The 26,071-nt window shown below is 38.3% G+C and overlaps 6 protein-coding genes and 1 long non-coding RNA gene across 7 annotated transcripts; 2 read left to right on the top strand and 5 right to left on the bottom strand.

The window, feature by feature from the left end:
• Nucleotides 1–1,346: 1,346 nt before the first annotated feature.
• LOC133737114 (uncharacterized) lies at nucleotides 1,347–3,758 on the bottom strand. The gene is made up of 4 exons (XM_062164736.1): nucleotides 2,352–3,758; nucleotides 2,130–2,248; nucleotides 1,621–2,035; nucleotides 1,347–1,525 (listed from the first exon to the last, which is right to left on the bottom strand). The coding sequence occupies exons 1-4, from the start codon at nucleotides 2,383–2,385 to the stop codon at nucleotides 1,347–1,349; spliced, it is 747 nt and encodes a 248-aa protein (XP_062020720.1). The 5' UTR covers nucleotides 2,386–3,758.
• On the bottom strand, nucleotides 2,416–5,768 carry LOC133737115 (uncharacterized). The gene is made up of 4 exons (XM_062164737.1): nucleotides 5,675–5,768; nucleotides 4,497–4,585; nucleotides 3,993–4,081; nucleotides 2,416–3,952 (listed from the first exon to the last, which is right to left on the bottom strand). Exons 1-4 carry the CDS (start codon nucleotides 5,766–5,768, stop codon nucleotides 2,416–2,418), a joined length of 1,809 nt encoding a protein of 602 aa, XP_062020721.1.
• Nucleotides 5,769–6,395: 627 nt separating this feature from the next.
• On the bottom strand, nucleotides 6,396–7,634 carry LOC133737116 (aspartic proteinase CDR1-like). Its single transcript, XM_062164738.1, has one exon. It carries the CDS (start codon nucleotides 7,632–7,634, stop codon nucleotides 6,396–6,398), a length of 1,239 nt encoding a protein of 412 aa, XP_062020722.1.
• Nucleotides 7,635–9,628: 1,994 nt separating this feature from the next.
• Nucleotides 9,629–10,317, bottom strand: LOC133736656 (uncharacterized). The gene is made up of 3 exons (XR_009859649.1): nucleotides 10,227–10,317; nucleotides 10,084–10,133; nucleotides 9,629–9,979 (listed from the first exon to the last, which is right to left on the bottom strand). It is a non-coding gene; the product is annotated as an uncharacterized LOC133736656 (long non-coding RNA).
• A 5,284-nt stretch (nucleotides 10,318–15,601) lies between these two features.
• LOC133740554 (E3 ubiquitin-protein ligase SINA-like 7) lies at nucleotides 15,602–17,320 on the top strand. Its single transcript, XM_062168511.1, has 2 exons — nucleotides 15,602–15,946; nucleotides 16,231–17,320. Exons 1-2 carry the CDS (start codon nucleotides 15,864–15,866, stop codon nucleotides 17,144–17,146), a joined length of 999 nt encoding a protein of 332 aa, XP_062024495.1. The 5' UTR covers nucleotides 15,602–15,863; the 3' UTR covers nucleotides 17,147–17,320.
• Nucleotides 17,321–19,092: 1,772 nt separating this feature from the next.
• LOC133737117 (triacylglycerol lipase 2-like) lies at nucleotides 19,093–20,289 on the bottom strand. The gene has a single exon (XM_062164739.1). The coding sequence runs from the start codon at nucleotides 20,287–20,289 to the stop codon at nucleotides 19,093–19,095; it is 1,197 nt and encodes a 398-aa protein (XP_062020723.1).
• A 649-nt stretch (nucleotides 20,290–20,938) lies between these two features.
• Nucleotides 20,939–23,091, top strand: LOC133739984 (E3 ubiquitin-protein ligase SINA-like 7). The gene is made up of 2 exons (XM_062167811.1): nucleotides 20,939–21,075; nucleotides 21,476–23,091. The coding sequence occupies exon 2, from the start codon at nucleotides 21,478–21,480 to the stop codon at nucleotides 22,588–22,590; it is 1,113 nt and encodes a 370-aa protein (XP_062023795.1). The 5' UTR covers nucleotides 20,939–21,075; nucleotides 21,476–21,477; the 3' UTR covers nucleotides 22,591–23,091.
• Nucleotides 23,092–26,071: the final 2,980 nt, after the last annotated feature.

Below are 26,071 nucleotides of genomic sequence, written 5' to 3' on the forward strand. Positions count from 1 at the left end.
GAGTAAAATCGCACATGGTTCCTTCATGAACCGAAATTTAGTGATTTATATTGAATTATAAAGGTGTGGAAAATTGTTTTAAGAAAATAAAGATTTGTTTTGAAATAATATGAACTTGATCGACTACGGTTCATAAGGCTACTACTCACAGGTAAGGAAAATGAATTTAATTATAAAAATGAATTTCTTGTTTTTATTGCATGTGAACTATAGATGGTATTAGTAGTCACTCTTGTGTAGGTGATTACGTATATATATATATATTTACGTGAAATATATATTGAAAGTTATGACATTGTGTGATGTATTGAGTTGTTCGTGATAAAGAGTAGTTGAGTAAAGTGCGATAGTTGAAATGTGTAGACGAATTATATGTTAGTGTCAAGTGTTCTCATCGTGTGTCGATGATGGTGTCAAGTATTCTCATCGTGTGTCGATGATTGTGGCAAGTGTTCTCATCGTGTGTCGATGAAAGTGCCCAGTATTTTCATCGTGTGTCGATGATTGTGGCAAGTGTTCTCATCGTGTGTCGATGAAAGTGCCAAGTATTTTCATCGTGTGTCGATGATTGTGGCAAGTGTTTTCATCGTGCGTCGATGATAGTGGCAGGTGTCTTCATCGTGTGTCGATGATTATGACACGTATTATCGTAAGATTGAACCTTGGCCAAGGTGACAGGTTACGATTCAGTTAGAGCTCTAGTCTGTCTGCCATCATACTGTTTGAGGGATAACCTCAAGTTTTTATGTGTCTTTGAGTATGACATGCTGCGTGGAGGGGTTTTTATAACTATCATATACCCTTGAGTATATACTGGAAAGGGAAAGTTTAGTTGTTTGGATGGTCATGGTGAGATGTGAGTTGATTGATGTTTGAAGTGACGTTGTGCACTTCAATTTTTATACTAAGAATCACTTAAATTGATTTGTTCTTTAAAGTCGTGCAATTCCTTGTTTACTCATACGGGCAGTCAAAAGCTTACCGGGTTTGTGTTGTTGCAATCCCGGTACACTATTTAAATTGTGTAGCGGGTAATGCTACAGGTCAAGAGAATCAGGACGGAGATCGAGCTGCGTAGAGTAGCTGCAATTGTGTCAATCTGAATTGCTTTGTGAGCCGGTGAGGTGTGTTATGCTCATTTAGAGCTTTACAATATTTCTTGTGAGAGTGAATTGTAATAATGAACTCGAGGTTTCGAGATTTGAAGTTTGTGTATCGTGTGGTGAGGTTGTTTTGAGAAAAAAATTCAGAACGTTTATTTGATTAAGTGGTTTAATTCATGTTTCGGATTTGAACTTATTATTCAAAATTCGGGGCGTGACAAAGAACAAATGTTGAAATCTACTTCATGCTTCAAAATCATCATCCTCATCAACTAGAAGATCACCATCCAAACTATCTCCACCATCACTATCATCATCTTGGTACTCAAAGAGAGGATTAGTATCTTCATATGGATTGGTTCTAATATCATCATCCGCAATGTCTTCAAGACGCATTGATTTTCTTGGAAGCTTTCTTCTACCTATACAATAATGAGATGGACAATTAAAGATGAAGATAAGAAATTATTTGCTAATAAAGTTACACAATTACAAGAACTTGGTTCTTAAAACTTACTTGAACTTGGTGCTTGACTAGATTTCCTTTTGTATAAAACAATAGGCTCATCAAGAGAAGGAGTAGGCTCACGGGGAGGAGTAGGCTCACGGGGAGGAGGAGAAGCCTCACGAGGAGTAGGCTCTCTATCTATTAGGGTACTTTGGTATGTACCAATTGGCACATTCCTAACCGCCTCATCATTCAATGTTAGATCGTCTATTCTATCCTCAAGCCAATTAGGATCGGTAGGAAGAACCGGATCCTCTATCTCCGTTATCCATTCATCATCGGATTCAATTTCTTCCACAACAATAGGATCGATCATTGTGGCATTTCTTTTCATAGTCCTATCTCTTAGAGCAACATTGTATTTCACATAGACTAAAGCATGCAACCTCTTATGCTCAAGCCTATTCCTCTTTTTGGTATGAATCTACAATCAACAATCAACATACAAAATACAACAATTCAATATGCTAGCAACTATTAGCATTAACAATTCAACTTAGAAGTGATAGAAAACTTACCATTTCAAAAGTGCTCCAATTCCTCTCACACCCCGATGCACTACAAGTAAGGGAAAGGACCCGAGTAGCAAAATTCATCAACTCCGGTGTTTGTGTCCCATATTTTTCCCACCAAAACACTAAGAACATAAAATTAATGTATATTAATAAATCAAAATCATATTGGCATTTAGTAAAGTTGCATTTAAAGAATTATAAGTTAAGCAACTAATAGTAACTAACCGGGTGATCGCTTCTTCCTAGTAGACAAGGCCATTTCACTTCCAAACTTACCGAGCTTTCGCTCCTATAAGTCTAATTGTATCTCCGCTTTAATACGATCCTCACCAACTAGCATCCTATCCATGCACTCTTCCAAACCATTCTTCACATGCTCGGTATTTGAAAAGTTTTCTTCATACCGAAATTGAGGGTTCAAGTAATAACCCGCTGCATGCAATGGTTGATGAAGTTGTGGACTCCATCTATTATCTATTCTCCTCCAAATTGGACCATACTTTACTTCCACATTTCCAAGATTCTTAGCTATCTTTTCTTTTGCAGCATCCATCAACTCATAGATAAATCCCATAGCGGGTCTCACTTCCGAATCAACCTCTCTCAAAACACAAACAAGTGGTAGAACACTTTTTATACAATAAGCAACATGGTTCCAAAAACTTCCATCATGAAGTATCCACTTCCTCACATCATTTGCATCTTTATGTTTTGTGCATCCACATTCATTCCAATCGGTAGATGAAAACATACTAATGAGAGCTTCCTTTTGCTTATATAAACTTTGAAGAGAGAGAAAAGATGTGGCAAACCTTGTAACCGCCGGACGAATAATCTCCTTGTTCTCGGTGAATTTTCTCATAATGGAAAGAACTTGTGTGTGCCCATAAATAAACTTCACAATTTGCTTAGCTCTTTGAATGGTAGTTTCAAAGACTTTCAACTTGCTTATATCCTCCAACATCAAGTCAATGCAATGAGCCGCACATGGAGTCCACCACAATTTGCTTCTATGCTTCATAAGTTCCTTTCCCGCCCACTTATAATTAGAAGCATTGTCGGTAACTATTTGGACCACATTCTCCTCCCCTACCTCCTCCACAACACTATCCAAATAATTGAGCATCAACTCCCCATTTTTAATTGTATCCGATGCATCAACCGATTTCAAGAACCATGTACCTCTAGGGCTATTTACTAAAAAATTTAGTATAACCCTACTTTTGCCATCCGTCCAACCATCCGACATAATTGTGCATCCATAATGGCTCCAATCTTTTTTGTGCTCTAACATCATTTTTTGAACATCTACAACTTCTTCTTTCAAAATCCAAGTCCTTAGCTCATGACTAGTTGGAGGTTGAAAACCGGGGCCGTACTTGGAAACTTGCTCCAATGCCGCAAAATAATAAGGATTATTTGCCACATTGAATGCTATGGCACTAGTATAGAACAACCGCCCAATCGCCCTACACACATTACGTCTTTCTTCTTTCTTGAATGAAGAATTCAATGTAGCTTGCCGAGCTTTTGAGGACACAAACTTGTCCATCGGTCCTCTTGACTTCGGTTGACTTGTAGAACCACCACCAAGTGGAGTTTGAGCACTACCACTCTCACTTGCAGCCACATTTTCCACTGCTTGAACATGTGCATCTTCCTCTTCTAGTGGCTCCAATCCCCCTATCTCCCTACGCACCGTAATCCTTGCTTGTTTCTCTTCTTCATTTCTTTGAAGTGCTAAAGTGCACCAATCCTTCACATTTGGTGGGACTTTTCGACAAGCTTTGATTCCTTTATGGGTGCCAACTAAATGCTGCTTGAATCTGAAAATGCCACCGGTATTTTTTTGATCACAAAAAGTACTTCAACTCCCCCGGAATTGGTTTAGTCCATTTCCAAGCATGATCTTTCTTTGTTGTCCCACTAGTAGTAGTACTAGAACTCATTGTTACCTGCATTATAACATAGCATCCTATCAATTACATATAGTATACGATTGCTATTACACAAAATCATGCAATCTGCCAAAAATCACAACAACTCGGAATCTCTGCAGCATAACACTCAATTATTGTAAAATATGGTACTGGACTCTACTGGTATTATATAATTGGTATCATACACAAGTGACAATCAATTTAATTTAAACTGCTATCAATTAACAGTTTAACACTCAAATTCCCAATGTGCAGCTTACCAAAAGAAAAAGAAAAAATCTCCTCAATATCAATTAACACAATCATATAGCTAATCATATATCAATTAAGTGATTAACACAAGAGATAATCAGATAGCTACTCGGCCTCAATATAGTAAACCCAGTTCAGCCCATCTCAATATCTATAAGCTGCTACTTCAAAAAAGGACCGAGAACAGAGCACCCAAAAAGGATGCTGGAGAAGAATCCCTTCCTGAAGAGGATCCTTCAAACCCCATTTTCAAGCCACTCCCCGAGCCTTCACCCAATAAAAAAAGATGAAGTCTTTACTCAAAACTCAAACTGAATCCAACAAAATCTAAATCAATTCCAATGGGATCACAAAATCTGCAAAATTGACAGTAACCCACAAACAAGAATATCTGAAAGATCAAAATCTGCAAAATTGAGTAACTGACAGTAACCCACAAACTATTGCAACCAAATTAATGGGGTTGCTGGACATATATGATTGTCTAGACAAGAACAACTCAAACCCAAGTAAATATAGACGGGAAATCGGGAATCATACCTTCAGAAGTTCAAATGGCCTGTTGCGAATCGACTTCCAAGTTCCAATCAAGATCAAATTGACTGCTGCGCAGAGAGGGGCAGAGGACTGAAATAGGGCTGGAATCGAACTCCTAACTCGAACTCCTAACTCGAACTCTGGGTTAGGGACTTAGGGATCGAATTTGCGAACAGAGAGGGGCAGAGGACTGAAATCGGGCTGAAATTGAATTTGGGGTAGCAGTCGCGACCTAGACCCTTTAAACCCATTCTGTTTCAAAACGACGTCACTTCCGATTTTTTCTGCGCGTACGCCTTTCGCGCCTTTCACGCCTTTTGCGCCTTGGAGAACGCCTCACCAGCGTCGTCGCCTAGCCCCTGAAACACACTCATTTTCAGGCCAGAAAATCGCCTTTTGCGCCTCAGGCGCGCCTTAAGGCGCACTTTTTAATTCATTGCACATAATTGAACAAAGCAGGAAGATCATATGCAGTCAACTGTTCCCATGTCCAGTCCCAATAAGCAAGGTCATTAGTGTTTTGTACACGTCTAGAGTCCGTTCCTCGAACATTAGCAAGCCATACATCAAACCATTTGTCAGCCAAGATGAACGCCAAAGCCCGATCCGGTGGATTGAGTACGTAGCCATGATGCTGCATCAGTGCATCCATTAGAAGCCCATGTTGCAATAAAACAGGCGGTTTTTGATCCGTGGTTGATTTGCTACCAGACTGTCCATATGGATTTCTTAGCAACCCGAGAATCTAACCATTTTCTGTTGTTACGTCATGTTCTTGGCAAATATATCCTCCTGTCTCCACCAGAGATTTTCAAATACCATTGTGAATATTAAGACCATTGGTTTGTGCAACTCTTGAAATACAAACTAGAGCCACAAGAAGTAGAATACTAGCTGAAGGGTACTTGGCCATTTTAGATTAGTGATCTCTGATGAATTGGTTTTACTATTGAACTTTAATGAAAGAATCCACAAAATTAGACAAGAGAATAGAGAAAACCGATCAAACACATGAATGTGAATGAGACTTGTGTAGACTGACTTAAATTCAAAGGCAATGCCTGACATATCATTGTGGGATTAGGAAATCCATTGTTTAGTGGGATTAGAAAAGCCATTATTTAGTGGGATTAGGACACCAAAACAGAAAATCGTTTCTAACTAGAAAAAGAACTAACGAGGCCCAACCCAAGGCGACCCAAAGACCTGGCCCAACCACTAAGGTCATGCCGTAGGACTGACAACATCGGAGCCGCCGATGTAATAACCCGAAAAACTTTGGGGGCGTGACAGCCAACGCCGACGAATAATTAGGTAGCCACCCCATCAGCGGCCACACCCTAAGCATACTGCGCAAACCCCACCAAATCGAACCTAAAATAAGCTGGCAACCGAACTGACTAGCCAGACCGCCCCAACATATTGATTTAGGGAGTACAGAGCAATCCAAGCAATTGCCAATGAAATATGCCATATATATCGTCTAGGAAATGATATGTTATATTAAGTATTAAAGAAAATGACACTTAATCTTAGTAATCTAGCAGGACAGACTCACAATCAAAAGCAAATAGAAAAGACAAGTGGAGAAAATGGAAAAGGGATGAGTGGCAATATTAGCACCACCAACGCTAGGCATTTTTATGCAATTTGTGGGCTTGAAGGAGACCACTTCTCTATCTATGTCAAAACCAATCAACATATTTCCCATAACATTGCGTCCAAAAACACCAGTATGATTACTATGGAAAGCCTTCTTATTGGTGTTCCTGATTCCAAGGCAAACTAACTTTTCCTCTTCTAATCTAAATAAATATCGTTCCGTCGTTAACTGTAGTTTTCCACCGCCGTCGAAATGCACAGCCATATTTGGTGCTTTTGAAATCGTCGTGGCGCTGATGCAAAGGCTAGTTGTATTTTTCGAGTCAACATAATTGATTAGCTCCAATTTTGGATCAAGTGTTTTTACCAGCTTATTCACCACCCGGTCATAGAACTCTTGAGGTAAATATGATAAAGTTGAGCCCGAGTCGATCAACATATTCCCTTCCTCGAGCAATGTCTCTGTTGGGTTAAAAGGAAGAAATTCATTTCCGATTGTAATTCCTCGCACCGTCACATAATACTTATTCATGGATTTTTCAATATCGAACAAAGGTGTTGACACCACACCTTTACCCGAAACTTCACTCCCATTTCCAAAATTGATATTGCTTTCGATTTTCGGATCAGTATCAAGGGGCACTAAGCAATACGAGAATCTTTTGCCTCCAACATAAGGACTGATTTGAGAAATAAATGACAAGGGCCCGTGTCCAAGCCCAACTCTTCCCATTTGATACTCTCCTGCTCGTTTATCACTGTTGTTTTGCCCACACCCAATGACAATATCTTTTAAGATTACATCAGTACCTGACGTAGACTTCAAGGTAATTGCTTCTTTAGCCACTTCACCTATACTGTACGACTTATCTACATACCGGTAATGGTACATGCAAGTAGCTTGAGGATTGTCTTTGCAATAGTTTTGAGGTGAGTCCTCGTCGACAAGTCTGCACTCGCTTTCAGAACAAGTAATGTTCCCATAAGTTGAGGATTTTTCCGGGTCGAATATGGCCTGTTTTGTCTTGAAGCAACTTTTACATGGCTGGCATTGGATCCATAGTAGAGTGCTGCTTGTATCAGCAATTACATATATATCGAACGGCGGGGTTCCTATTGACAATTTCATAAGATGGCCGCCACCATCTGGATCGGTTGCTATTGTTGATTGTAGCATTTCGGGACCCGCCAAACGTCGAAAATTTTTGTGGTTTTTGTGATTGTACAAGGGTGAATTTGGAGAGTTTTTCCCAATAAGATGAGCACTGATTCTACCATTATAATTGTTGATATTAGCTGCTGCTGCGGTAAAAGAAAAACATACGAGATGAAGGGAAAAAATATTGATCACCACCATACTATAATAATACTTGCCTAAATGACAAAAGGTGTTATTAGGCTTTAAAGGTGCCATTATTTAAGGCAAGATATTGGTAATGATGAGAAGAATGAGTTGCGGGTATTAACTGTGGTAGGCTTAAATAAAAGGTTTTTCATGGATAAAAATTAAGCATGAAGGAGAAATTATGTGATCCTAAGAACTTCGTACGATAGGGTGGAGTTCTTTTTTAGAAAATATAGAAGAGGCCCCTGGCCAATGCTGCGCCACTTGTATTATTGGATTCCTTTCTCTGGTCAAAGCCTCATTTTCTTGGCTCAATTTTTTTGTCCAACCGATCTTGGCTCAATTTTCAACTTCTGACTTTCCTATTATTTTCATTGTTGTTTTGATCAAGAAAGTCTATAAATCTGAAAATTATGTGGTTGTTCTTTCGTATAAACTAGAGAGTTGTTATGCACTGCTGCGGGGTTGTTTTTTTTTTTTTTTTTAACTCAAATTTATATATATATATATATATATATATATATATATATATATTGCAAATTACATATAATTAAACATTGTTGTCAAATGTCTTATTTCAAGAAAATTGTTAAAATTTGTATTGCGCCAATCAGATATATCAAATATATGTAGTAACAAAGTATAGGAGCTTGTGACACCATTACAAAATAATAGAGCTGATTTCAAATAACTCATAAACGCTGGATCCCCACAGCAAATTGCTAACGATTGAAGGAAGCTGAGGGGTTCACCTTCATGTTCTAGGGCAGAAACTTCATCTGCTATCTTTACTACAAGCCTTTCAACTGCATTAGATGATCATTCCAATCTGAAGTCAGTGGTGCACTCTTGTTAACTGAATGCTGAGGAGCTACAAATGGGCAGGTTGGTGTTTAGCAACGCGTAACTTCAAAAAAGAATCAAGCAAAAAAATTGCGTAAAATACAAAAGATATGATATTTGAATGACATATCCTTGGCGAACAGGTTCTGTACATACTATAGAAGCATAGATCTGCTTCTCGGGCTCTCCAATAGGTTCCTTAATAGATGAACACAGTTGTTCTTGTACAACATTCCAACATTCCTTGCACTTAATTTGAAATGAACCGTTCTCCATGATATTCTCATATCTGACAACCTATTGCTACCATTGCTCTACATAGCCGTAGTTGTCAACTGGATCATTTCCATTAACATCAGGCACCACATAGTCTCTAGTATGAGCTTATCCACTCATCATAAGCCACTGCAAAACCATGAGTACTTCCATAAAATGATCTAAAAATGGAAACACTAAATTTTACATATCTTAAAATGAAAGCTCATCTACTCATCACAAACAAGTTGCTAAGAACTGGGGGAAAAAAATCAATGTCATTTTAACTAAAAGTAACTCAAAAGAGACCAAAAGAAATCAACTGACTGAGGGCTTTCTCTTATTAGTGTTAAGAATATATACATCCCACATGGGAAAAATGGGACATTGCTTATGGGTTTATAAGGGTTTGGGCCACTCCATCCATTGCCAATTGGTTTTGGATGTGAACCCCAGATTACTTTATCATGCTATCAGAGCGGGTTACTCACGTGTACATGCCTAACGGCCACACGGGCTCCACGTCACCCAAAGTTGTCCACGTGTATGGCTTGAAAATTCGCCACACGTGCGGGGGCGTGTTGAGAATATATACATCCCACATGGGAAAAATGGGACATTGCTTATGGGTTTATAAGGGTTTGGGCCACTCCATCTATTGTCAATTGGTTTTGGATGTGAACCCCAGATTACTTTATCAATTAGACCATAATTGAGTATATATGAACATCATTTCAAGTCAAGTTGCTATCGGTACTTAATTACTGAAGACAAAGTAGAAATCAATAAGCACAAGACTTTATAGAATTGATGTCATTGTGACTATTGTAGAGAAATTAATACAAAAGTATAATCCCATAAAAAATGCAGAACACTCAATAAATTTCTTGACACTTGTTTAGTAAAAAACCAAAACCTTTCTTCACCTCTCACAAAAAAGAAGAAGCAAAAACATTGTCCCACTGCCAATGGAATTCCAAAAGTTAACGTAAAGCATAATAAGTAAACGAATCTGACTCAGCCCTGGCCTTGATCCATCTCGCACGCAGGCGCTCCACAAGAATCCTTAGTCAAATGACCTTTTTTCAAAAAAATCAAGAAAATACCTCTTAAAATGAAGAAGAGGAAAATAAATATAAGAAATCTAACAAACCAACACATTCAAATATGAGCCCTGCAAGACCTTCACGATGGTACGTGTGCCTTGATTAGTGTCATGTGCTCTGTATATACCTATGAATATAGAGGAATGTTAGAATTCACAAAAGAAAAGAAAAGAAAAGATAGTAGGAACAAACAAAATAATCAACATCCACCGATACTTACTGTTCTATCTACCATTCCAATCTTATGTATGGTATTAAGAAGCTCTCCTTTTTCAAATGGGATTAAGGCTTCCACGCATACTATAGAGTCCTGTTAAACAGAAGACATTCTTAGGGCATCTCCAATAGAGTAGCTAAATTTAATTTTTAGCTATATATAACTATTTTTAATGCAAAATTCAGCTCTAACAGACTAACTATAGGTAAGTTAAATTTAACTATAGCTAAAATAGTTAGTTATATTTAGCTAGAGTATTCTACATAGCTAAAGCAAAAGTTATATTTCTCTCTCTTCTTTTGTCCACATGTCAGTTTACGATTTGTTAAAATATAGTTATTATTTATAAATAGCTACTATTGCTGGAGCAACATTGCTAAATCAATAGTTATATTTCACAACTTTAGCTAAATTTAACTAAAAAATAATTTCTACTATTGGAGATACTCTTATCTTTTAACTTATAGGAATATAGACATTACTCAAAAGTATATAAAATAAATTAGTAGTGTACCTCTAATTTTGCGTGGATTGCACTGCAAAAATCATTTAAGCCCTGGCCACTAAGAGCAGATATACAAACAACATCATCTCTTTTCTGCTTCTATTCTAATGCTGTCAGGATTGCTCAACTTATCAACCTGCAGAAAATGTACGTAACTGTCTATCATCAATCTTGTGCATTTCCATAGATTTCTCTGTATGTAATATCAAAGCTCAATTTGACTAAAGTACTGAATGTGTACATTATGATCCCCACCACTAATAGTAACATACGTCGACAAAACCCTTTATATCCCAATCTATCTAGAGTCAGCAATATCAAAGTTCACCGAAACAAATACATTTTAACAAATTCCAAGCATCAAAAGCCATTTACAGAATTCATAGCTTGAGACATTTGAGTAACACTATCTGCCAAGCTTAAAGCCAGGTTTTGCTCTGAAACCATGCAGGAGAAATCCGCCGAATCCAAAGTGTTTCTACAATTCTGAAACAGCAATTATCCACAAACCTGAAGCAACCAGACACATAGTTTAGATAATCAATCCAAAAACTTCTCCATACATAAAAACACAATACACAATCTTATTGAAAAAGAAAAAATCAGGGTTATATATAATTAGCATACCTTGCTATAATTAGTAGAGGAATCAATTCAACCAGTTTATTGGATCTTGCAATACAAAAGAAGATTGAAATTTCTTCCTTCACTCCCTTCTCTCTCTCTCTCTTCTGTGGAGCAAAGACGCAGTGCTAGATTGCCAGGCGGAAACCAGTCGGTGCCACGGGAATTGAATAACCGGAGGGACAATTCTGTAAAAGAGCAGGCAGGAGAGGGATAGAAACGTTTGCCCTTTGTGGAATGAACAGTGATTTTTCATTTGAGTTTTATTATAGAGTATAATTTACCCGCTAAAAAGGTTTTTCAAGAAACTACCATTTTGTTGATCTTGAACCCGGATTGATTGACATGTGATCATGTTTTGGTTGGGTATTACTCTTACACTACAATGGTCTAACTCACAAGTCACACCTGATCACTTTGGAAAAGAATTTCCCTAGAGGCCTAGACTCTCTGATTCTCCCTCATTTTTGTTTCACTCTTCAGCCAGCGGCAGTTCTCCACTTCACTTCTAATTCCCGCATTCCGCTGCAGATCGGAGCATCCGAGTTGCCTTAGATCGTTGCAGAATTCACATCCCAGAATCAACGCTTGTTGTTATATTACAGATATTTCAAGCTATTTCAAAGTCTATACTTTTGAATTTGGAAACCTTAAGTTGAATTGTATCATGCATGGTTCACAATGAGTTTCAAATGGTGATGGTGGTTAAGTACGTTGTTCAAATTCCTTAACTTGAAATGACGACAAAGAATCAGTAGGTTTAAATTCAAATGTTGTTGTTTTACTGTTTTCATTCTCTCCTTTAATGTGGGTTTTCGTTCTGTTACACATGCTTAATACCTTCAAGGCTTCAGTGTATGACATATTTCAAATGTGGTTCTTGCTTTTTTAGAATGGATTTCAATTTCCAATGCTTTTGTAGAATATAATCAATATAGCTAATGATGATAACCATTACGGTGCTAGCTGGATATACTCCCAATAGAAATATACATAGAAAGATACCAAGCACATTTGAATCTCTCAGGGATGCTGGGAGCTAGTCGGAGCGTGGGAGGGGAATGGCAATAGATATTCAGATTCAGATGATAAGTTTCTTCTACTCTTCAACTGCACACAAGCTACCTCGTACATTTCCGAAGAAGATGATGATCGATGACATGAATGGAGACGAAGAACCCAATAACCGACCATCTAATCTGGGAGACAATATTCTGTAAAAAAGTTAAATGCACTAATTAATTGTGTTGGGAAAATTAATAGAATAGAAATAATAACCCCAACCACAAAAGGATAATATGCAAAGAAATAAAGGGGTAAAAGAAAGAGAACACCGGATATAACGTGGTTCGGCAAGGTGCCTACGTCCACGGGGCAGCAACAACAAGAACTTCCACTATGATAAGGTGGGTACAAGAGATACACAACTTCAAGAATACTACTTGGGAAACTCTCTCTCTCACACTTGTTTTGCTACCTAACAACTACAACACTCTCAACTTGGAGTGGACACTCTTCACTCTCAACTTGGATGAAGATGTGATTGGATTGGATCGGATGAGACTCCATTGGAATGGGCAAATGACCTCTCCTTATATACACCAAGGAGGAACCCTCTAGATGACTTCATTAATGCTCCATTCAACCACCTTCATTTAATGCTCCTTCATGAATCTTCCACATTCATCTTGGTCCAAGCACTTCAAACTCTAGAACCAAGAGATGTTTGACCCCTCATAAATTCCTTGTGGGAAACTAGAATACATTATTCTAGAACCAATAGATCATTCATGAATATTCTTTGAATTTGGTCTGGATATTTAACAAATTGCTCAAATCCTTGCTCGGCCATCGAGAAGGTTGTGGACTGAAGCACAACTTCATGCCGAGACAAAAAGTACGGCTGCACTACTCCGGTGATCACTTACAACAAGAAAAATGAACATGAAAGGACATGTGGCCTAGTTGTTCATGCCCCCATTTGGGTTGCGAGTTTGTCTCATCAGCCATGGAGTTATACCGGCATTACAGCAATAATCATGGGGATTCTGCAATAGAGTTCATGAGCGACAATTTGTTTTCCATTACATGCATTGAGGAAGTATGAGAAGTTTGTTGTTCTTCAAGATAGGGATGTAGGTACCTTATTCATTCTTCACAATAGTGTTGATGGTCTGGGAAAATGTGGTCAGCATTAGCTGTATTCAACCCATCTTCAAGGAGGGTTTCATCCATAATCTTGTCGTTAGACACAGAGAAAGTGATTCCCTCAAATTAAAGTCAATGACGCAAAGCATTTGAAGCCTGAAGGCTGATCCTAGACCTCCTAGTTTCCTTCTAATCCCGCGTAAGTTCTTCTCTTTGGATTCAAATTACTCCTAGTTTCCTTCTAATCCCGCGTAAGTTCTTCTCTTTGGATTCAAATTACGGTCAGCTCGAGATGGAGTGCGCATATATGGCGTAAGTGATGGCCATTGCCCTAAATGACATGACTGAGCACTGAGCAGTATTCAAGAGATTTTTGGTATTGATTTTGTTGGCTAGAAGAAAACTGTCCTCAGTCGGCTCTGCTGTTTGATTCATTCTTAATTGAGCTATGGTAAAACCTTGTTTTATTTATTTATTTGCTGAATTGAGCTATGGTTGTCATGTACATTAGGCACCCTCACCTGTCCTCAGTCTTTATGCAATCATGTACATTAGGCACCTCTCCTTTTCATATTAGATAATGGAATAGCATTGTGTGATTGTCAGGTGAGGGTGTCCTCAATAATTTTCTGCAGATATGAAGATAATTATGTCCCTATATATATTGCAGAATCGGATCACCACTCCATAATTAAATATTTGTCATATACCAAATCTGCTTTAGTTGAATCAAATAGAATAAATATTGTATGTGTTTAATCCTAACTGAGAAATTGCAGAATCGGATCAACTCTATAGTACGTTAAAATATGTGTGATAGATAATATTTTTCTACTTTAGTCGAATACAATCGAAAGAATAAGAACATATATATGTATTTAGTCTTAACTGAGAAATTGTTAGGTACCTAAGTGAGTTCAAATTAACTTGATTTGTTTTGGTTTTCCAAAGTCGAAAATGTTTCTTGCAAACTTATCTCTTATTACACACGTATTCGATCATTTCTTAATGCGAAGTAATTAGCAGAAGGTGTGAGTTATTAAAACTATAGCCACGAAATTATTTTACGGCCAGCAATTCGAAATCTTAAGATTTTTGAAAAAGAGGAAGTGCATGATATATTGTAAAAGTAAAGAGGGGTGCTGGTATTGTGTCGATTGACACATAAGTAAACCATACTTGTCCTCGGTGCATGATCTCATGTCCAAACTAAATCCACTTCCCTAAATCTGCGCTTTCAAAATCTCTTTTAAAATGTGTAATAGTAGTTATCGACATGTATGGCTGCTTTCATTTCAACTAACCTTTGCCTTACTGAATCTATGTTCCTCGTGCTTCTTTGGATCGAGAAAAGTAAAAACAAAGAAACAAAACAGAGGTATTTTAAAATACCTCATCTTTTTTAGGGTACGTACTATATATATGCCAGTCGAACCTTGGGTCAAGTGTAACTTTAGCACAAGCTAATGCCACTAGACTACCAAGGAAGCAGCGCAAGACTTCCAGCGTTATCTTATTTGTACCGTGGTCAAAAGCGCCCTCTTGCTTTAATTGGATTTTGGATTCCTAAAGCCAAATGTGTATCTTCAGGCCAGAAGATAGACACCACGTATTAATACATACAATCTAGTTCTCAATCTAGTCGTCATCTCTTCGTTGTGAGAAAGAGTATATAGAAGTCATATAGCTTAATTGACATGGGATTTCATTAAGTTCATTTCCGACTTCGCTACGATAAATAATTTTAACACAGACAATTGCAACAGTGATGTAGTTGATAAAAATTGTATACCACCATCATATTAGTGATCTCTTCATTGTAAGAAAAAGTATATAGCAGTCATATAGCGTAACTGACATGAACTTTCATATCATGAAATTGTACTGGATCAAGTTTATCTCCAACTCCGGCTCTTACGATAAGTAATTTTAAACATGACTAATTGCAGCAGTGATGCAATTGACAAAGATTACACATCACCATTATATTAGTGACGTGATGAACATATAATATTGCATTGAACACGCTAAATTATTACGCTACAAGCTTATTTTAGTGTTTGCTTTGCCCATATGATGAATTTCATGTTGACTGCAATTTTAGCCAGTACTACAAAGATTATTGATTTTGATTTTGCTACATTTTCAAGTTCTCAACCAGGATTTTCTTGATCTTTGAACCAAGATTTCTTGACACGTTTCACGTTTTGGTGAGGCATTACTTTTACACTACACTGGTCTTACTCACAGCTGATCGATCACTTTGAAAAAGAGAATCCCTAGACTCTCTGATTCTCCATCATTGTTCTTTTACTCTTCCGCCCGCGGCAGCTCTCTACTTCACTTCTGATTCCGCCGTTACGATGTCGATCAACAGGAGCATCCGACCCTCTGTCAATCTCCACGGCCCAGAATCAACTCCAGCTGTTAGTGCAGATAGTTCCAGGTATTTCAAAGTCTATACTTTTGAACTTGAACACCTTATTCATGTGAGGTCTGTGGTTAAGTTGTTAAAATTCAGTAGCTTGAAATGAGGATAGAGAATGGATAGGTTTAAATTCAGATGTTGTTGGCTTACCCTTTTCAATGGTCTGCTTTGATGTGGGTTTTATACCTTGAAGACTTTAATGGATTTGTTTATCTGCTTCTATAGAATGTATATATAGCTGGTGATGATATTCATATACTCCCAGTAAAAAGATACATTTCCATTTGAAACTCTGTTATTAGGGATGCTCAGATACAGGGAGAGGAACTATGGACATTCTCAGATTTGGCCGCTGAAAATTTGTCAAGAGCAACTCGGTTATTATTTGAAGCACCCAATAACCTACCATCTAATGCTGGAGACCACAAGGGTCATAGTTCGACTTCAGCTAGCAGGGAAGGCTCTAATATTGTGATAACTTTAACTGACCCAGGACTGCTTGATTGCCCAATTTGCTGTGAACCCTTGACCGTTCCTGTCTTCCAGTGTGATCAAAATGGGCATCTAGCTTGCTCCTTGTGCTGCACCAAAATCAATAACAAATGCCCCTTTTGTTCCTGCCCCATTGGCTCCAATCGTTGCCGAGCCATCGAGAAGATTGTGGAGTCAAGTACAACTCGGTGCAAAAATATCAAGTACGGCTGCAATATTCCGGTGACTTACAACACGAAGAATGAACATGAAAAGACATGTGTATGTTCACCTTGTTCATGCCCTTATTTAGGATGCAAGTTTGTTTCCTCGGCCAAGGAGTTATACCAACACTTCAGTAATGATCATTTGGATTCGGCAATAGGCTTCCTGTATGACAACTTTGACCTTGATTACAGTTTCCCAATTACATTGACAAAGAATGACAGCTTTCTTGTTGTTCGAGAAATGGTTAGTGGTACATTATTTATCCTCCACAATCATATTGTAGTTCTGGGAAATGTTGTGACGGTTAGCTGTGTTCAACCTAGCTTCATGGAGGATCTCAACTATCATCTTCTTGTTTCTAACAAGGAAAGTTCTCTCAAATTTCAGTCTCTGACAAAAAGTACTCCAAGCCTGCAGGTTAATGGCTCTCCTTCAAGAAGTGTTCTGTTAATCCCATGTGAGTTTTTCGACTCTTGTGGTCAGGTCAAGATTGATGTTTCCATACAGCGCAAATGGTGAATGCCCTGCTTCCGGTGAGAGGGCATTCAATTTAATTCAAGGGAGCATGATTTCTCCGAATGGTTTTTGAGGTTGAAGTTGTGTAATGCAATGGTTATATATACTGGAATCATGTAAGTCAACTTATGGATGTGCCTCTTATCATGTTTATATATCCTTGATTTTCTTATTATGATAATTGTTGGCCTGTGATCTTGTTTGCCTTCGTATCTTCTCACATTTTGCTCCTTGTTATGTGTGTATGTGTTTAGTCTTCAACTGAGAAATTTCTGGGTGCTAAATTTGTTACGGTTTCCCAAAGTCAAAAACGTTTCTTGCATACTTATCTCTTTTTGCACACATGTTCACTCGTTTCTTAATGTGGAGTTGGCAAAAGATGTCAGTCGTTAAACTATAGCCGCTAAATTATTTTACGGCCAATACTTCAAAATCTTAAGATTTTTTAGAAAGAGAAAGTGCCCTATAGATTGTAAAAGTAAAGAGGGATACTGCTAATGACACATTAGTGAACCATACTTTGTCATCAGTGCATCTGTGCATGATCTCATGTCCTAACTAGTTCCGCCACTGCATTGACTTCCCTAAAACTGTGTTTCAAAGGTCTTGCTTTCAAAATTGACATTATGTTGTGATGTTTCTCATTGAGGTAATAGTTATCGACAGGTATGGCTGCTTTCATTGCAACTTACCTTTGCCTTAATCTATGTTCCTCATGCTTATTTGGATCGAGAAAAGTAAAAACAAAGAAACTCCTCGTGCTTATTTGGATCGAGAAAATTAAAAACAAAGAAACAAAACAGAGGTATTTTAGTATTAATACCTCATCTTTTTCAGGGGTACGTACTATATATGCCAGTCGAGCCTGGGCGCAAGTTAAAACTTAAGCATAAGCTAAAGCCACTAGACTACCAAGGAAACAGCACAGGATTTTCTTGAGTTATTGTTTTTGAAAGTAGTTAAAAGCGCCGCTCCCTCTTGCTTTGAAAGTAAATCTTGAGGCCATCAAGATTTTAATAAAAGAGTAAGAAGAAAAGAAGGAACATCGGAGGGGGACCAAACCAAACCTCCCTACAAAAGCAACGAAAAGAAAAAAGCTATCGTAACCGAAATTGGGGAAAACCCAATTGGTCACTCTGACAATGCGATAAAAGAAAAGATGGTGGAGCATCCCACCACACCATATTAGGAGCAGTCGTACCATAATTCGCCAAAGCATCAGCTACCTTATTACATTCACGAAAAATATGTGATACACGAAAAGTCATTTGAGAAATCTTGTACAAGCAATTGAGCCAGCTAATACGAAGTTGCCAGGGGACCAACAAAGGAGATTTAATAAAATCCAGAATAAGAGAAGAGTCCACTTCTAGCCATATGTGCTTCCAATCACGAACCCATGCCAGCTCAATTGCCTTAATCACAGCCATCACCTCTGCCGCAATGGAACTAGGAATCTCAAGATTAGAAGCAAAAGCTCCAAGAAAACGTCTCATATGATCCCTAAACACAGCCCCATAACCTCCAACCCCCTCATCATGTTTCCAAGCTCCATCAGAATTAATCTTAACCCAACCAATCAATGGGGGATGCCAATTCACCTCTATCACTCTAGGGGCACGACGCAATCTGCAATGGGCCCCAAAGGCTTTCAAAATGCGTAGATCTTGGATGGAATTGTGCATGGTACCTGTTGCCAAACGACTAGCTGCTTGAATATGACAAGAGACAAGCCTACAAATAGTAGATAAAATACCTCATCTCCCGTTTCGTTAAAATAACTACCCCCTCGAGCATGGCATTACACTACGATTTTATTTCAGTGTCTATCTTAAGGACATGATGAATTGTCTGTTCAATCACTTCAATGGAAGGGTAATCATCTGTAAAAGCTTAATTATTTTGAATTTCAATAGATTTATTCACTACAAATTAGGGACTTAAGACTCTCAATGTTGCCCGAAGAAAGTGAGCAGATGATCATATACTTTTCTATTGGCATTCCAACCCATAATGAAATCCATATGAGCATACTCCTCTACGTATTGTTCCACAAGCTTGTCCTTGTCATGATCTTTGAGATCATAAAGCAAAGCTTTCACATCATTGACGTCTGAAAGTGCATCTCTCCCTCCATAACCGAGGAAAAGAGGAATATCTTTTGGAATGTTTGCCATGTTGTACACCGGAGGAGTAAACCGATTGTAGTGCTGCAAATTTTTTAGCGGAAGAGTGTAATCGAACATTCTTATGGCTCCACTTCTGATCATCTGAGACAAATGTACGATATTCTTTGTGGAAGTGGATTGTGGTGTATGCTCATAGTAAAGATCTAAACTTGAAGGACTTAGACAACAATTTGGACCTGTTATAGCAGTCAAAATGTAAGAGCAGTCCACGCCAGGATGTATGCAAAGAATTGTCTGCAGAGTTTGTTCTAGTAGCCCTAGAGGAGGAAATTCCCGAAGACCAAAGATGTAGAATTGCTCAGCCAAAAATGTTCGAGTAGCAACTCTTAAAAGCGGTGTGGATATTTGACCCAGATGAGCAATTGGGCTAAGCAAAGCAGCTGATCTTAGTGAGTTTCTCAGCTTTTGTTGGGACAAGGCAGCTAGTATTGTCAACGTTCCCAATGAATGACCAACATAGTGTGACTTCTGTCCTGTTTGGTTGTGCACATAATTGAACAAGGCTGGAAGATCATAAGCAGCCAGCTGTTCCCATGTCCAGTCCCAATAAGCAGGATCCTTAGTACCAAGTGATTTGTGTCCACGGCTAGAGTCCGTTCCTCGAGTATTAGCAAGCCATACATCAAACCCTTTGTCAGCCAAGATGAACGCTAAAGCCTGATCCTGTGGATTGAGTAGCCATGATGCTGCATCCGCTAGAAGCCCATGTTGCAATAAAACAGGCGGCTTCTGATCCCTGGTCGATTTGCTACCAGATCGTCCATGTGGAATTCTTAGCAACCCGAGAATGTATCCGTCTTCTGTTGTTACGTGATGCTCTTGACAAATATAGCCTCGTGTCTCCACCAGAGTTTTGCAAATACTATTGTGAATATCAAGACCATTGATTTGTGTAACTCCTGAAACACAAACTAGAGCCACAAGAAGTAGAATACTAGCTGAAGGGTACTTGGCCATTTTGGGATTGGTGATCTCTGATGAATTGGTTTTCACTATTGAAGTTTAATGAAAGAAATCCACAAAATTAGACAAGAGAATAGAGAAAATTGATCATACAAAGAACATAAATGTCTTGTCCACTGATCATCTTGTAAATGCCTGACATATATATATCATCGTGGGATTAGGAAATCCATTGTTTAATGTGATCACAGAAAATCCATTATTTAGTGGAATTAGGAGACCAAAACTTTAGGATTTAAATTTGCTTACCATTTTTATTTTGTGGTGATATCACCACCCAATTAAAACTTGTCACATCATGTAGAATTAATTTAATATTTAAAATTTATTTGTTTAATAAAACATCATGATTAGCTATAATTATATTTTATAACACATGATAGTTTTATATTGAGTGATGGTATTACCTACTAAAGTATTGGTGGTCAGCAAATTTGAATCCAAAACTTTATTCCTAACCGACCAATTAGAAGAAGATTTTTCAAGAAACGGCCATTTTGTTGATCTTGAACCAGGATTGTTTGACACGTAATCACGTTTTGGTTGGGCATTACTCTTACACTACAATGGTCTAATTCACACCTGATCACTTTGAAAATTCCCCAAGAAAGAAAATCCCTTGACTCTCTGATTCTAGTTTTGTTTCCCTCTTCAGCCAGCGGCAGCTCTCCATTTCACTTCTAAGTTCCGGCGTTCCGCTGCCGACCGGAGTATCCGAGCTGCCTTTCCTCGTTGTAGCATTCACATCCCAGAATCAACGCTAGTTGTTATATCACAGAGGTATTTCAAAGTCTGTACTTTTGAATTTGGAAACCTTAAGTTGAATTGATTCATGCATGGTTGATGGTTCACAATGAGTTTCAAATGGGGATGGTGGTTAAGTTGTTCAAATTCCTTAACTTGAAATGAGGACAGAGAATCAGTAGGTTTAAATGTGGGTTTACCCTTTTCATTTGTCTGCTTTAGTGTGGGTTTTCGTTCTGTTACATATGCTTAGTACCTTCAAGGCTTCAGTGTATGATATATTTCAAATGTGGTTCTTGCTTTTTTAGATTGGATTTCGATTTCCAGTGCTTTTGTGGAATATATAGCTAATGATGATAACCATTACACTGCTGGATACTAGCAATAGAAATATACACCCAAATAGAAAGATACCAATTGCATTTGAATCTCTCAGGGATGCTGGGAGTCAGAGCGAGAGAGGGGAATGGCGAGAGATACTCTGATTCAGATTCAGATGATGAGTTTATTGAATTCCTCATCAGAAAACACAAGGTACCTCGTACATTTCCTTCTCGAAATTTTACATCCCTCATTATAGGGGAACAGATCTCTGAAGAAGCAGGAGGACATGCACAGAGTGAAGAAGCGGAAGGAGAACTAGAACATCATCAAAGTGAAGAGGAAGTAGAAGAAGACCAACAAAGTGAAGAAGAAGATGATGATGACATGAATGTAGACGAAGAACCCAATAATCGACCATCTAATGCGGGAGACCAAGAGGGTCATAGTTCGACTTCAGCTAGCAGGGAAGGCTCTAATATTATGATAACTTTAACTGACCCAGGACTGCTAGATTGCCCAATTTGCTGTGAACCCTTGACCATCCCTGTCTTCCAGTGTGATCAGAATGGGCATATAGCTTGTTCCTTGTGCTGCACCAAAATCAATAACAAATGCCCCTCTTGTTCCTGCCCCATTGGCTTTAATCGTTGCCGAGCCATCGAGAAAGTTGTGGAATCAAGTACATGTCCTTGCCGAAATATCAAGTATGGCTGCAATATTCCAGTGACTTACAACAAGAAGAATGAACATGAAAAGACATGTGTATGTTCACCTTGTTCATGCCCTTATTTAGGCTGCAAGTTTGTTTCCTCAGCCAAGGAGTTATATCAGCACTTCAGTAATGATCACTTGGATTCGGCAACAGGCCTCCTGTATGACAACTTTGACCTCAATTTCAGTTTCCCAATTACATTGAAAAAGAATGACAGCTTTCTTGTTGCTCGAGAAAAGCTTGGTGGTACATTATTTATCCTCCACAATCGTGTTGAAGTTCTGGGAAATGTTGTGACGATCAGCTGTATTCAACCCAGCTTCATGGAGGATTTCAACTATGATCTTCTTGTTACTAACAAGGAAAGTTGTCTGAAATTTCGGTCTGTGACAAAAAGCACTCCAAGCCTGCAGGTTGATGGCCCTTCTTCAACAAGTTTTCTTTTAATCCCATGTGAGTTTTTTAACTCTTGTGGTCGGGTCAAGATTGATGTTTCCATACGGCGCAAATGGTGAATGACCTGCATCCGGTGAGAGGGCATCAAATTTAATTCAAGGAAGCACGATTTCTCCGAATGGTTTTTGAGGTTGAAAATGTGTAGTGCAATGGTCATATATACTGGAATCAATTCAGTCAACTTATGGATGTGCCTCTGTATCATGTTCATATGTCCTTGGTCTTCATGATACTGAAAATTTGGGTTTTGGCCAAACCTCTTACAGTAGGTGTCACAAAGAGAAAAAAAATGAAGAATCAAAACAGAGGTATTTTAGAATACCTCATCTTTGAGAATATATATGTGTATATATGTGTGCCAGTCGAACCTTGCATCTAGTGGAGATTGAAAATGACTCAATACCACTAGGCTACAAAGAAGACAGCAGCATAATCCCTCTTGTTAAATCCTTATTAAAAACTTCTGTTAGTTATTTTTTTTTACCAAAAAACATTTTAAGGTGAGGGCATGATGCATCATGTTAAGAAATGCTACTTTAGGCGTTACATTCCTAATTCCTTCCGTTCTGCACCTAAATATGGGTTTATACATGTACCAATCCCAATTAAAAAAAAAAAAACAATTTTTGTATACGTCACTCAATTTGTAATTTATATTTTTTCTCTTGTTATATTAAAAGAGTTTGAACCTCTAATCTGACATTAATCTAAATTTTCTTATTTTCGCAACACCTCTGCTAACCCAGTGAGTTCACTAGTTCTCATTTTTAAATAAAAAAAAAATGACTACTTTTCTGTAAAGAGCTAAGCAGTGGTCTTCACTATGTTTTGGTATTGAGCCAAAACAGCCACCACTTTTCTTTTGTCACTTCAAAACTTGGATATATGTACACCCTAGTTGTTGTTTCTTTGTGTAATTTTAATTTTCTAATCTATAACAAAAATCAAAGATTCATAGCACTTATAAAATCTTCAATGCACTAGCAAAACATTCCCTGAGACACCATAAAAATTAAAATGGGTCCTTGACCAAAAACCCCAAAATGAACCAAAGTTATCTCACTTACCCCAGCAACAGATTTTATTCCCACTAACCCAATTTAAAGAGAAATGACAACTTTGCCCTTCACCTAATTAAAAAATTACATTATGCCACTCTGTCTTCTCTTCTCTCTCTCCACGCTGCCAGCAAACCCCTCTTTCTCCTTTCTCTCTCTCCCCCTGATCTCCACTTCCGATTTCTCTCTCTCTGCGATCGCCGCGCCGGAGATGCAGTCCAAGCCTGAAGACGACGAAGAAGCTCCGATCGGAGCTCCAGCCACTCGAACGTTCTCGTCGTCGTTCGATTGTTCGCCGATCTCGAGCCTCCGCAGCCTTTCCGTCGTTGTTGTTATCATTCCGACACTCGCTGTTATCCCTCTCACTGGATCTGCGTCGGCGTACTTGTCGAAATCACTTCTCGGAAAACGGAAAGTCAACAGCATCAACGTTAGGGACCATGGTGGCTGGAGCGCAGTACCTCACGACCTCAAGAACCACTAAGTGCGTGTACCTCATCCGCGTTAGCTGGTCCGCCGTGATCAGTTCCCGGACCTTGGCCAGAATCTCTGGGTGCGAGTCGAGCGACGCCACCGCCCACAGTAGCAACGACGTGGAGTCGTCTTGAGCAGCAAATAGAAAGAAGAAGAAGTCGACTCCGACTGCAACAGGAATGGAGAAGAGGACATGGGTGCCTAGAGCTTTTCATTGGATGACTCAATCAATTTCTCTGTTTTTTTTTTTTTGGGTAAAATGGTGCAGAATGCCTTGATAGAAAGAAAAAATGAAGAAAAAAAAGTTCTATTGGGGCAATAGACATTTGTTAAAGCGTCTATTGGGGGGTAATAGACATCTATTGGGGGGCAATAGACGTTTTGAATTGATGTAATCTCCTCGTTTTTTTTCTTTAATCAAAGTTTTATTTGTGTAGTTTTAGGAAGATTAATTACCATTTCGGTAATCTAAACGTCTATTGGGGGGCAATAGACGTCTACTGGGGGGCAATATATGGCTGATAGTCGTCTATTAGGGGGCAATACATGGCTGATAGTCGTCTATTGGGGGTCAATAGACGTCTATTAGGGGACAATAGACTATTGGGGCAATAGATGTCTATTGCCCCTCTATTAGGGGGCATTAGATGTCTATTGGGGGCAAAAAAACTTTCCGGTGAGATTTTCAGCAAATTCCGGTGGGCGGCAGCCGGTGACTGAATTCCGGTGAAAGTTGGCCGGATTCCGGCGGCCGGTGACCGGATTCCCTAGAAATGGGGTAAATGGACAAAACCCCAAATTAAAATCTGTTATTCTTAATTTGCAGGCTGACTCTATATGAATCATGTCAAATCTAAGCATTGGTCTTCTACAATATCAAACTAATTAAGAGAAGACGCTGAGAGAGAAATGCGTCAAAATTATGTCGCTTTCTTTATTGAAATTATATTTGTTCCCAGTAAACTCTCATTTCAACTCAAAATAAGCCTTGTTGATTTTCAAAAAAACAAAAACAAAAACAAAAACAAAAACAAAAACAAAAACAAAAACAAAAACAAAAACAAAAACAAAAACAAAACAAAACTTTAAAATGAACAGTTCCGATCATTAAACTGCCAATGTCTAGCGAGGTTAACTCACATAAGATTACTCTATTACGACAAATCAAATAAAAAAAATCATTACAATTTGCAATTCTAGTTCAGCTCTGAGATAATGATTCATGACAACTATGAATTTTCATTAGGTTTGGTACTTACAACTTAAAAATTATTCTAAAATTGTTATGAATTTATAGCTTGAAAATATCAATTAGAAAGTTTCTGAATACCCATATATCGTAATTAGTCTTAGAGAGCATCCCATTAATTGGGAGAGGGAAAGAATTTTTTTTTTAATAAAGGGTTGGTGCGGCTGCCCTCAAACCTTGATTAATGAAACTGTCGAATACAAGAGGAGGACATTGAGCCTAAACCCCTGATTACAATAAGCATTTAGAGAACGTCTTGAAATACTATCATGCAAAAAATTAGAAGAAAAAGAAATTCATAACCCCAATACATTGCTAATGTCTAGCAAGGTTAACTCACGCAAGATTACTCTATTAGACAAAGCAAATAAAAAAAAATCATTATGGCCTCGTTTGGTTCACGGAAGGGAAATCAATTCCCTTGTCTTTCCAGTGGGGAAGGAAAACTAAAGTTCCTGTCAGGTTTCCTTTCCTGTGTTTGGTAAAGCAGGGAAAGCATCCAGGAAAGACCATTTGATTTCCCTTCCAGTGTTTGGTTGGTGAAGGAAATGAAAGTAAAAATATAGCTATGTTTCAATAATACCCTTGTATTTTAATAAAAATACAAACTATGTTTCAATGGGTATATTTGGCAATTGTATATTTGAGCAGGGTTATTATTGTCCAAAATTGCAGTCATAAATGCTGGGAAAGAAGAGGGGAAAATCAATCCCATGGGTCTTGAGTGGAATGACCTTCCCCCCAATTTTCCCCTCTGTC

The sequence above is a fragment of the Rosa rugosa genome, chromosome 3, assembly GCF_958449725.1.
Source record: "Rosa rugosa chromosome 3, drRosRugo1.1, whole genome shotgun sequence".
Classification (NCBI taxonomy): domain Eukaryota; kingdom Viridiplantae; phylum Streptophyta; class Magnoliopsida; order Rosales; family Rosaceae; genus Rosa; species Rosa rugosa.

Coding starts and splice junctions, on each gene's coding strand:
- LOC133740554 (XM_062168511.1), top strand. CDS start 15,864: ATGTCGATCAACAGGAGCATCCGACCCTCTGTCAATCTCCACGGCCCA. Junction 15,947..16,230: donor GTTAGTGCAGATAGTTCCAG/GTATTTCAAAGT, acceptor CTCTGTTATTAG/GGATGCTCAGATACAGGGAG.
- LOC133737117 (XM_062164739.1), bottom strand. CDS start 20,289: ATGGCCAAGTACCCTTCAGCTAGTATTCTACTTCTTGTGGCTCTAGTT.
- LOC133737114 (XM_062164736.1), bottom strand. CDS start 2,385: ATGGCCTTGTCTACTAGGAAGAAGCGATCACCCG. Junction 2,036..2,129: donor ATTGGAGCACTTTTGAAATG/GTAAGTTTTCTA, acceptor TGTTGATTGTAG/ATTCATACCAAAAAGAGGAA. Junction 1,526..1,620: donor TAGTCAAGCACCAAGTTCAA/GTAAGTTTTAAG, acceptor ATTATTGTATAG/GTAGAAGAAAGCTTCCAAGA.
- LOC133739984 (XM_062167811.1), top strand. CDS start 21,478: ATGCTGGGAGTCAGAGCGAGAGAGGGGAATGGCGAGAGATACTCTGAT.
- LOC133737116 (XM_062164738.1), bottom strand. CDS start 7,634: ATGCTACAATCAACAATAGCAACCGATCCAGATGGTGGCGGCCATCTT.
- LOC133737115 (XM_062164737.1), bottom strand. CDS start 5,768: ATGGCCAAGTACCCTTCAGCTAGTATTCTACTTCTTGTGGCTCTAGTT. Junction 4,586..5,674: donor TGGTCTTAATATTCACAATG/GTATTTGAAAAT, acceptor TATTGGGTGAAG/GCTCGGGGAGTGGCTTGAAA. Junction 3,953..3,992: donor CCAATTCCGGGGGAGTTGAA/GTACTTTTTGTG, acceptor TGGCATTTTCAG/ATTCAAGCAGCATTTAGTTG.